The sequence below is a fragment of the Botryllus schlosseri genome, chromosome 4, assembly GCF_051294905.1.
Source record: "Botryllus schlosseri isolate E-star chromosome 4, Bs_hap1, whole genome shotgun sequence".
Classification (NCBI taxonomy): Eukaryota; Metazoa; Chordata; class Ascidiacea; order Stolidobranchia; family Styelidae; genus Botryllus; species Botryllus schlosseri.
This window is the reverse complement of record NC_137239.1, coordinates 2,986,331-2,998,671: the sequence shown is the minus strand read 5'-3', so window position 1 is coordinate 2,998,671 and position 12,341 is coordinate 2,986,331. Positions and strand designations below refer to the sequence as shown.

Sequence of the window (12,341 nt, the reverse complement as noted above, 5' to 3'; positions counted from 1 at the left end):
AAACTATTCATATCGATTCTACATATGAAGAAAAAAAATCACCCGATGACTGGAATGTGATGTCAAGGATAGTCGGTGGTTCTGTGAAATAATACCATCATCAGACCAGCAAGGAGTAGAATGTTATTTTCGAAATTTTATTGAATATTTCAAATAATGTGTTAATTTGATACACTGGAATATAGAATGTTAATTTATGCTGATGAATATTGTGAGCATCCGATTCTAAGACACTCTTTTATCCTTTACTCATACAAATCACACGTAACCGATACTAACTTGTGGTTGGCGCAGTTGTTTCGCGTAGCGTTGTCGCCTCTGCAAAACAATATATCAGTTTGTGTTTGATAAACAGCAAATGTTCAAATGATGATTTTATTGTGGACATTCCATTCATATACATTGTGAACTGAAAGATAAATAACTTGCGCGTGGTGTCAATAGTAATCGACTATTTCATATAAGCAGTTACCAATATAAGAGATTCCCGGGATGAAATATGTTACTTTATAATTTGCATAGAGCATATTTGTAAAAATTTATCGAGAGGCTGATAATCGAGAAAACGAATGCATATTTTAAAATAGTTAATGTGTTCCAGCAAAAGATACAAATGATTACCGTGCCTTCATGAGTACAAATTTCACAAAGTAAACAGTAACCTGTTGTTCCCTCAGTCGTTTCTGAGAATGTTGTTACCACTGAAAAACAAAGTACCAGATTATATAGATAGCATCAAAATCAAATTGTAATTTAGTACTATGACAAAGACACCACATTGCTCACTATTTTAAATCAGAAATATATGTAACTGATATGTTGTCTAGAGTGTGGTGTCAATGTCATTGTGTCCTTATCTGGCATTTATTGTGTCATAGACAGGCTCTAAAAGTATAAAGATGAAGAGAACAGATTTACGACAGTTTTTCCACGAGTTATTTTATAAAAAGTCGAGCTTTGTGGTCATCATTTGCAATATTTGAATGAATATATAAATGAATAACCTGTTGTATTCTAAGAGAAGATACAGATTGATGATTAATTTGTCATGTACGGAATCGACACCAAACAAGTATTCTATTATTTACGGGTATTTTTCGACAACTATTATCACAATTAGCCTTCTTAATTATCTCCGAAATTCATTCTGATATGTAATGAGTATAATACTTAGACATTATAATATATGCTCCATACTTGTCTGCATAGTTACCGATTGTCAAATCTGGAGCCTTGTAGGTGGCAATAATACTGATTTTTATTGGCTTACCTTCGCACAACGTTCCGTTCCATGTAAATCCACTATCGCATTCGCAAGTATAAGATCCGAAAAGATTTCTGCATGTAGAATTCCCATTGCACGTGTTGCCAGTTTCGCATTCGTTAATATCTGAATGAAATGCTTATTACGTCACTCGTGAGGAGAGAAATCGCTTCTGGTTCATGAATAAAAGTCAATAACAAAATTGAGTGATGTCGTGACTAAATTATTACTATGGACATATGAAGATATGTTCAATGAACAACCTGCGTGCAGTTTAGGGTTGTTCAAAAATTCGGAATATTCGAAAATGCTGTGGTGTACAGGCAAATTCTATAGATTAATGGTGAAATAATCAATGAGCCTTCTAGACGCTCCAAGGTAAGGCGCTTTTGTTTCGCTTAGATGGTTTGAAAGCAGTTGACGAAGAGTGGGCGGCCTACAGATAATATATAATATAGAGTAGGGTATAGAATGCACGAAGTCACGGATTTTCATTATCAGATTATCGGCTATGATACCATGATTCCAATACGGAGGCTGACTGATTAGGTATTCTATTTGTTGAATGAGTCTTTAAGTGTATACTAAGCAAGTAGTAGGTTTGTAAAATGAGACACCAGATCATTGAATGTTTTAGCTGCAGAAATAGTTTATAATAAGCTTAGACTATTTAGACCAGTGGTTCTCCAACTTGGGGCAAGTGAAAGCATCTAAAGAAGGGCGCGAAGCTGCGGTAAACTGGAGATTTTTATCGCACTTCGCGATAACCCCTGATTTAGTGTAACAATTTGCAAATACGGCAGACCCTAGACGTTATAAATTGTGCTCTTGGCGAACTAGATCTAAATGTGAACATCACTTGATGACTCTGGTGGATACGCTTGTGACTAGTCGACAAAGACCTCGTTCAGGACACCCAGCAAGATGGATGGGCACAATTTCGCATGCTTGGAAGATGGTATGTAAGTCGAAGATTTATATTATAACCAGACTTGCCATACCGTCCACATTTCTAAGATTTGTCCTTAATTTTAAGGGCCACGTCTTAGAAAACTCAACTGTCCTTATTTCAAAGAAATGTCCTTCTTGTCGACTTGCGTACTTGTTCTGTCTTATTCTTAACAACTATACAGAACTTCGGTCGTTTTCCTCTTGTCTATGTGTTGCATAATATTCTAAAATTATGATTTTGACTTCTAAGTGGTGAGATAGCTAGGGCAGTGAGTGGTATAGCAGTTTCTACTATACCAAGGTCTTGCAGCGGACGTAATTTTGAGCAGTAAAAAGCGGCACCAGATTTCTGCTGTCTAGTCTACAGCAGAATAAACTGCGAGGAAGGCAGCATTTACATGTATTACGTACTGGAAAAGGGCGCAGTGCAGTCGACACTTGCGTAATGAGTAGTAGGCCTAAATCTGTGAATCATTGATTAATTTACCTAAATTATATTGCACGTATAGATTTAGCTACTAATAAGGCTAAATCTTATTAGTTAAAATGAGCAGGCGTAAAAATGTTTTCGTGACGATTATGAAAGAGAATTCAAAGTTATCAAACGAAGCTTGGACGGCGAGTGTTTCGCACATTGCAATATCTGCAATTGGGACATTGGGACATTGGGACATTAACCAGTTGGCCATAGGATAAACCTTTATTTTAAATCACATTGATACCCCGAAACACAAGAAGTGTATCATAATGATTAATTCAAGCCAGTCGATGAATATTTTTTTCACAAGTCAATCAGCACTAACGAGTAATGACCACAGATTATAAGCCAGCTGCTGCTGAGGGTACCTGGGCATTCCATACTCTCAAAAACCAGCAATCATTCCTTTACAACGATTGCACAACGCAATTTTTCAAATCAATATTCCCCGACTTCAACATCGCAAAGAAGTTTGCTTCAACCAGGACCAAGACTACAAGCATTGTTACTGAAATCACCCTATGGGGCCCCAGACCAACGTGTTTTTGGGGGGGGAGGTGGCTGACGAAGTGCAGTTCTGGCCCTGAGTAAAGGTAGACCTAGATCTGAGCTGTCGTGAAATCCATGGAGCACCTTCTAATAACAAGGAGTTGCTGGAGCAGGATGTTTCTTGCGAAAAGTATGGAATGTGATATGCCACGGCTTGTATGAATCAAAAGTATGTACAAAACGCTTTTTAATGCTAGTCTAATTTTTCGACTGTCCTTATTTTTGAGCTCATGTCGATGGCAACCCTGATTATAACTCTGAATAAGTGGAAGTGCGTCATCGTTGTACATATTGATTATTATTATTCTCTCGAAAATGATTTCGCATGAGTATACAAGACATGGATGTGGGACGTGGGTTCACTGCGCGCAATGGCTGAAGATTCATATGAATTTCGTGTTCCATTCCCGGTACATTCGACGGATTAAATATTCGGATGATTGACTAATAAAAAGGTTATGATGGAACGTTTCTAGACAATACTTTTAGATGGACAAAATTCACACTATAAAATATACTGGAAATGCTGATTTATACAGCTAAATTTACTTCCGCTCTAATATTCAAAGTAATTTTTTTAACTCCATCCATTTTCAACATTCCGTGCAGGCATGAGTCATGAATAACCACTATATTTAGGTATTATGCTGTCTAATTCTTCTGTTTGCTCACTCATTGTCTGATCAGTACCGACATTGCTACACAATTAGATACCTTCGCAGGACGTTCCGTTCCTAGCATATCCAACATCGCATACGCAGGTGTAATTTCCTACAAGATTGTTGCATATTGAGTTCTGACTACAAGTGAGGATGCCAGTCGCACATTCGTCGATATCTGAATATAATGTGACGCCAATATTGCTAGCACGTTTCTCATGGCATAATGAATGACTTGTGGATAGCAAGTAAACACAGTTCACAAGAAAAACTGGTGTCGATAGGAGATTTATTACCTCGGCAGTGTGAGTAGCTTGTATATGAGTAATGCAGAGACGAAACGTGGATTTTAGCATAAGGATTATAATGGACGAAGTATATTTACACCATTTACCTAGGTATAACTATGAACCAGAGTGGGGTCAGTAACAAAGTACGTTTCGCCTACATTCCACTACATTCAAGTAATTCTGATTTGGCCTCTTTCCACTTGTATAATAAAATATCCATCACGGTAACTGCAACATATATTTTCGAAGATTTCGCCAACAATTTGGAGGGTAAATCAACATTTCCGTTACTGGCGTGGATGACTACTTTCATTATATTAAATAATTATTATTATACTTCAACAGTATTTTGCTAATGAAATAATAATTTTTTGTCATTGAATATGTTCAAGTTAAATATAGTTTTCGGACGCACATCAAAAGCGCATTGCTACTAAGTTGATACTTTCATCAGGAGTTTTGTAGGATGTAATAGCATTGGTTTCTTGTTATATACCTTCGCACAACGTTCCGTTGCTGGTATATCCGGCACCGCATTCGCAGGTATAACTTCCCAATGTGTTTATACATGTAGAGTTCTCATTGCAAGTATAGGTGCCAGTCGCGCATTCATCAATATCTGAAATGAATGTGAGGTCATCTATGCTTAGTACGTTACGTTAACAAGAGAACACACTTCAGGATCCGAAATGATATCGTAGATAAGAGTAACAATTGTATCGAGAAGGAATTTAGGACCATGGATAATGGATGCAGGTTGTCGTATAAGCCGAGAAAACGCGCAAAAATAGGTAGGCTATCGCATCATGATTACCACCCCCTTACCAGACACATACAACTCACTCAAACGCGATTCTGAACATATGAAGTTCTGATGCCAATGACGAAGATTGGACCTTAAAATTGCCGGGTTTAAACACCGAACCCTAGGTTTGGGTTTGGAGCCTTCCTTCTATAGATTGTGCTTTAGAAATCGGGGGAGGTGAAGAAATAATATTGTCCCATGCCAGATAACAAATTGTTGAGTTGATTGAAGCTTATGATGTGTTAGTACGGCCCAGATTCCCATTTTTATCTTTATATATTTCAGGTCGTCCATGTACTCGTGAGTAATGAGAATGATCGGTAGATATTTATCTAACATCCGGTCTAATGGACACGCACGTTCACGAATTGTCTGAACAGAAGGTAGTCGCAGTGATTTCAAATGGCATAACTTCGCAAAACGTTCCATTCCCGGTACAGCCGACAGCACATTCGCAAGTATAACCATAAGATATATGCAAGTAGAGTTCAAAGTGCAACTATAGACACTATTCACGCATTCGTCGATATCTGAATATAATGCAATGTCATGTATGCTTATTACGGTACTCATGGTAGGAGCAATAGCTTGTAGATCGTAAATAAAAAACATAAAATAAGAAAAATTCGTGTCATAAACTTGCATGCACTCATTTGAAATAATATACCTTCGCAGAACGTCTCGTTGCCGGTATATCCACCAATACATTCGCATGTATACGCGCCCAAAATATTGATGCATGTCAAGTTACCATTGCAAGTATTGCCATTCACGCATTCATCGATATCTGAATATAATGCAATGTCATGTATGCTTATTACGGTACTCATGGTAGGAGCAATAGCTTGTAGATCGTAAATAAAAAACATAAAATAAGAAAAATTCGTGTCATAAACTTGCATGCACTCATTTGAAATAATATACCTTCGCAGAACGTCTCGTTGCCGGTATATCCATCAATACATTCGCATGTATACGCGCCCAAAATATTGATGCATGTCAAGTTACCATTGCAAGTATTGCCATTCACGCATTCATCGATATCTGAATATAAGGTGTGGTGATTTATGTTTATCACGTTACTCATTGCAGGTTAAACGTCTTCTAGATACAAATTTGACACCGACAATAAAACAATAGTAGTGTTCGGCAGCAATTTATTACGGAGCAGATGGTGGACATGAGCAATATGAGCATTTACATGGGCTAAGTTATGAACAATAACGAATAATATATATAGAAGTGGAGGAAATATAGCTAAGATTCGCCACAAGAGATGATTTATTACACATTGCTAATAACAATGTTTAAATATTGTTTTTAACAAATACCATTTCAAAAATATATTTTCAAATACAATTGATAAGCAGCCATATAGCAATGTTAATCCACTGTGGCGTGACCATGAGTGATTCGTGATGTCATGGCAAAAAAAAAAAAAAACATAATAAAATTCGTTTTAACCAGGGGCATGTTTTAAACATGTTTATTTTAGTTTAATATTTGATTTGAATTCAACGTGAGATAGACTACTCACCGGAGCATACAGTCCCGTTCCCTTGATAGCCATCGTTGCACAAACAAGCAAAGGAGCCGTTGGTGTTATGACACGTAGCATTCCAATGACACGAGTGAGTTCCAGCAGTGCATTCGTCTATATCTGAAAATTTACGTGCGTTTGTTCGCATGTGTTAGACATTGTCAGTGAATGTATATATATGTATGTATGCATGTATTAATTCTTATTAAATGACAGTGCTAATAGACGAGGTATGAATTGCTTTTCATATGTTATACATTCGGGTCATCTGATGCAAAGGCCATTTCGTATACCAGGATAACCTTCACACAACCTAAAATAACCGGTTGTTCCGTGAGTCGTTTCACCGAGTGTTACTGTATCTGCAATACGAGATATCAGTTCAAATATCATAAAAGGTAAATGGGAATGCGACACTACTAATGAAGACAACAAATCCATCTCTATTCTACATATTAATGTTACGTAACTTACCTGTTGAATGGATCGTGGTATCATTGACTATAGTTGATTCTATGAAAGGAATTATTGAGATGAAATTATTATTAAAATATTGGAAGGAACAGCATTGCAAAAAATTTTCCTGCGGTAATCAATTGAAGACTAATATTTGAATATTGAAATATATTGTCGTGTTCCATAATAAGGTCGAAATTTTGTTTTTCTGGTACAAATTTGGGGAATCAGATTTTAAGATAAGACCGTGTCCTATACACATAGGTGATATTTAACTTGACAATGCCAACAAAACAATTTATTAGTTTATATATAATCAAAAGCCAATCGTGAGATGGAAGTATTACGGAGATGAACCAATCATATCTATTGTGCATCAGAAATATTAAAATAAATCACCCAATGACTGGAGTGTGATGTCAAAGATAGTTGGTGGTTCAGTGAAAAAATACCATATACAGACAAGCAAGGGGTAGAATGTTATTTCTGAGATGTTATTGGATATTTCAAATAATGTATCAGTGTTTTAAAATGGAACATAAGATATTTTATTCTGGCTAGTGAAAATTGTGGGCATCGGTTTATAAGACACTCCTTCACCTTTAACTGATACAAATCGCACGTAATCGATACTAACTTGTCGTTGGCGCAGTTGTTTCGCGTAACGTTGTCGCCTCTGCAAAACAATATATCATTTGTATATGATAAAAAGCAAAGGTTCAAGTGATAATTTTGTTGTGGACATTCTATTCATATACATTGTGCGCTGAAAGATACATAACTGGCCTGTGGTGTCAATAGTAATATACTATTTTATATAAGCGGTTACCAATATGAAAGATTCAACGGATGAATCATTTTATTTTTTTAATTGCACAAAGCATATTTGTAAAAAATTATCGAGAGGTCCGACAATCAAGAAGACGAATTCTCATTTTCAAATTACTAATGTGTTCCAACACCATGACTCTATACGTACAAATTTCACAAAGTAAACAACAACCTGTTGTTCCCTCAGTCGTTTCCAAGAATGTTGTTACCACTAGAAAACAAAGTATCAGATTAAATAGATCAAATTGTAAATTAGTACTATAACAAAGACACCGCATTGCTCACTATTTTACACCTGAAATATATGTAACTCATATTTTGCCTCGAATGTGGGTTCAATGTGATTCATTCCTTCTCCGGCACTAATTATATAAACGACAGGGTCTACAAGTATAAAGATAAATAGTGGAGATTTGTGGTCATCATCTGCTATATTTGGATGAATGTATAAATTAATGAATTGTTCTCTTCTAAGAGAATAGATAAAGATCGATGATTATTTTACGCGTACGAAATCGACACCAAAGAATAACTCTATGATTGATTGGTATTTTCAAACTAGTAAAACTATTATCGCAATTAGCCTACCTTTATTCTCTCTGAAAGTGATATCTCAAATGTAATGAGCATGAAACGTAGACATTATAATATATGCGCCGTAATTGTCACTATAGTCACTTATTGCACTATGTAACAAAAAATTAGTGGAGCCGATTTTTTGATATTTCCTATACTATGTTCCTCTATAAAACATGTTTCCGGCATTTTTTGCCAGAAGTGTCGTTTAAAGATGTCATTTTAAGCTTTTTGAACTTCCTGCACCATGTATTTCGAGCTCCTTTACTGAATTTCCTATTAACTGTGACGTAACATTGATCCAGTATTCAATTCATAATAGTGGGTTGATAGTAACAATCATAATATCAATCTCAGTTAGTCAGTATTGGCTACACCAGGGCCGTAGGGCTGGGCAAAATCGAGTACCTGAGTGATTCGATTCTGAATCACGCATAACGCTTCGAGTCGAGTCGAGTATTCGAGTATCACTCATTATGACGTCACAACAGAATGTGCCATGTCAAAGTTCAAATATGTACCTTTTATGCCACCACAAAGAACATAATGTCTGTTATCCGTCACATTAAAGATACTTCGGTATTTTTTCGACCATACCAATTTCATTGCACTTGTTGACAATGTTGTGGGATGATCATGACTGCGGAAATGTGTTATTTCCAGTAACGTTCGTAGTTTTGTACTATGCCTCGTATGCTGCGACACGGCCAATCAAGGTTTCAAGACTTCCTCGGTGGAAAATAGTATCAAAACTATAATACTCGTTAGTAAATTAACTTTCAGTTGCGAGGACCGTATAATGTCAGTACTCGAAATAATCGTCTTTTACTACTCGACTCGAATCATTAAAATTAATGCTCGATTCAGATTCGAGTACTCGAATCATTGTGCCCAGCCCTAACCAGGGGTTCTAAACCTGGGGGCGCGGGAGGCTCTCAAGGCGGGGGCGGGCGCGAGAAATTCTTGTCAATGTCTGGATAAATTGTGACTAAACATGTGTTTCACAACCATTCTGAAGATACGATTATTGGAGATTAAACTTAATTCGTATTCTAGAAAGCTTGACAAACTCAAACTCCAGCAGTCGCGCTCAACGGAGTAAAGGCTGACTTCAACTTCATTTGCGCAAATTTTTGTTATCCTTTGAAGATTTAGAGAAATTCCTACGTGCAAGTCATTCATTACTTTATAGCTTTGGCAGTAGCCTAAATCTCAGTAGCTGTTGTTGATGGCTGGCGAACTGCACTGCCTAAGACAGACTTAGATGCAATATAGGTTGCCCGGTTTCGTCTTCAATTTGGCTATAAATCAACACAATTTAATTCATTTCCATGCTGATCAAATTTAGCATGGCATGACAGAACGACGCCGTGCTCTCTGTAGTCACTACCAGCATTGAGATTAGTCCCAACGCAACCTACCTTGAATGTCTTTTTTTTTGTTATTTTCAAACAAGTTTGGGGATGTTTTTCAGCAATGTAAAAGACTAAACAACTGTAATGCGGATTCAAAATTGGCGTAAGATATACCTTTTGTATACTATTATATCAGGGGTGCATGGGCAGCCCTTTGCGGCCGCATGCGGCCGTAGAAGGGTATTTGTGGGGCCGTCGACGCCTAATTCAATTAGTATGTGCGATTTCTGTGCGTACAATAGGCCGTTGCGAAAAGTAGAATAGTCCGGAGTTCACCGGGAATGGATATGGACAGTTTACCATAGGCATTTTGCGTCCAGATCGTTCATTGCGGCTATGCCCTGGAATGCGGCCTTAGGCTACATAAGTAATCGAAATGCGGCCATGATTAGTAGGAAGGTTGCCCACCTCTGTATTAGATGATGTGCTCTTTTTGACATGACGATATGTGTAAGGGGGGTCAGGAGGGCGCGATTTTTTTGACCATCGCCAAGGGGGGCACGTGTCAAAAAAGGTTGAGAACCGCTGGGCTACACCAAGCAATCTCAAATTCCTTTTCTTTTGGTTATGTTGATGCACTAATTGTGGATATGCTGAGTACACTCACATCACGAAAATAGACTGCTTGCTAGCTGTTTTTGCTATATCCGTGGTCTGAATATCAGTTTGAAACAAGTTGAGTACAAAATATAGATAGAAGTTCAGTTTTCCATAGGTAATAACTTTAATTTGGCATGGAAATTGGAGACAAAGATAAAAACTGGACAGTTCGAACTGTATATGCTACATGTGGAAAAAGAGTGTTTCAACGTTTTATCCATCAAGAACGATTGAACAATACTGCTTTAAATAAAAAGATGTTGACTTTACAGTCGCACTTTCTGGCTAAACAGTGAAATCAATTGTGCCCCAAAATACTTCATTGAAATCAATCGTAACGTGTTCTTACTTCATATATTTTCATAAAATTGTTATTTGAGGCGTTTCCCCGACTTCTGACGATTTTTAAAATAAATCACAAGTCAACAAATATTGCTGATCATTGCAATTTTTTTCACTGCCTTGGGGAACTTCCTAAATACTCAGAATTTATGTAGTATGGTGTTTTTAGCTTTTTGAAAAAGTATTATATTGCAAATTTTTGCAATTCCCTTCTATTTTTTCGTGCAACATTTTATTGAAACTTTTATTAACTATTGCGCTGAATTAAAAAACTAGTTTAAAAAAATGCTATAATACTATATCTAGTAGCCTCTGGTTCTCTGTTTGATTTTCTCAACGAAGACCTATGTGATGGATTAGCTACACCTCAATGCTATTTTTGAAGCAATAGCTTGCAAGTGCAGTTTTCAAAAATCACAGTCAATCACGAAATCCATCAACTATATATAAATAAATAGCTTGATTGTTCACTATCGCCCAAAATTAAGACCATTTTCTCTTCGTCGGACGGCCAAGCGATACCACTGATAATTTCTTTTTGACTGGATCACCTTTTTGGGCTATTGATTTTGTCAATGTCGCCAATACTGAGTTTTGCTGCAATGTACAGGGGCAAGTTTCCAGACGCAGGGGTATGAGGTGTGGTATCTGACTTGTTTTATGGGTTATCGCTTTGCTGTTTGGCTTTTTGCGGAAAACTATTTCAGCATTGCAATATTTTCCTGCTGCGTACCGGCAAAACATGTAAGTTTGGTGATCTTCCCCGGCCGTTCGTGAAATGGGAAAGTTGGCAAATTTGAGAGCCCTGCAGGAGCTGACGACGAAATGATGTCATGTTCGTAATAACATAGCAACGTATGCATGATCGATTGAAGAGCGAGGAAAAAACGAAACAAGAGAATAGCCGGTAAATCTTGATCTTTTCGAGTATCTCATACCCTACTATTTCTATTAAATTATAAATGCGACTTTTTAGTGCAACTTTTAATAAAATGAAGTGCAACTGTCCCACGATATAAGTGCATCAAAAACTGCTCCCAATTATAACTAAATATGATGGCGGATTTTGCATGCACCAGAATAAAGTATAGGTAGATTGGGAAATACTTTTAGTTGCAGCTATAGGCTATATCGGCTATAGGTGACATGCTTCCTTGATTCAACTACAAAATGTGATGTGTTCATAGTTGCTTAGGCATAATAGGATATTAATTTGCGCAGTAAAGTACGTTAAACTCTCACTCCCTTTGTGTAAGACAATTATGCGATGATACAGTCAAAATATGTTGAACTATGCAAAAAACAAATGCTCACCTGAACCTGTCGTAGATATCACGTCTGTAGTGTCTATTGAAGGAAAAAATTACGTATCACGAATCTTCATCCGTATGGAAGTTGCCCTTATTTTACTGATATTAACATTTTCGATTTACTAAACGGAGCAGATATCATTTTACATGGACATCTTCTTAGTAGATTCGATTATATATATTAGGAAGTGACTACAGAAATAATCCATCATGGGGGTCGTTAATGTAATTAACATGATTCCACAATCATCAATTCGTTTCATCAATCATCGGAC

General features: G+C 36.9%; 2 protein-coding genes across 7 annotated transcripts in view; one reads left to right on the top strand and one right to left on the bottom strand.

Moving 5' to 3' along the window:
- LOC145437905 (uncharacterized) overlaps positions 1-12,341 on the top strand; it is a 109,856-nt gene that overhangs the window by 84,711 nt on the left and 12,804 nt on the right. The gene's annotated exons all lie outside the window — the stretch shown is intronic.
- Positions 1-12,341, bottom strand: part of LOC145437879 (adhesion G protein-coupled receptor L4-like) — a 46,081-nt gene that overhangs the window by 33,011 nt on the left and 729 nt on the right. For 3 of the 6 annotated variants that reach the window (XM_080315219.1, XM_080315218.1, XM_080315220.1), the window contains exons 2-15: positions 12,071-12,103; positions 7,996-8,034; positions 7,630-7,668; positions 7,011-7,049; positions 6,860-6,898; positions 6,534-6,656; positions 5,921-6,040; positions 5,664-5,783; positions 4,688-4,810; positions 3,957-4,079; positions 1,271-1,390; positions 663-701; positions 280-318; positions 43-81 (exon numbers count right to left, since the gene is read on the bottom strand). In XM_080315219.1, the coding sequence (XP_080171345.1) occupies positions 43-81; positions 280-318; positions 663-701; positions 1,271-1,390; positions 3,957-4,079; positions 4,688-4,810; positions 5,664-5,783; positions 5,921-6,040; positions 6,534-6,656; positions 6,860-6,898; positions 7,011-7,049; positions 7,630-7,668; positions 7,996-8,034; positions 12,071-12,103 (1,035 nt within the window). Of the gene's footprint in view, positions 1-42; positions 82-279; positions 319-662; positions 702-1,270; positions 1,391-3,956; positions 4,080-4,687; positions 4,811-5,663; positions 5,842-5,920; positions 6,041-6,533; positions 6,657-6,859; positions 6,899-7,010; positions 7,050-7,629; positions 7,669-7,995; positions 8,035-12,070; positions 12,104-12,341 lie in introns of those variants that run through there. The other 3 variants (XM_080315221.1, XM_080315223.1, XM_080315222.1) reach the window with 3 other exon arrangements.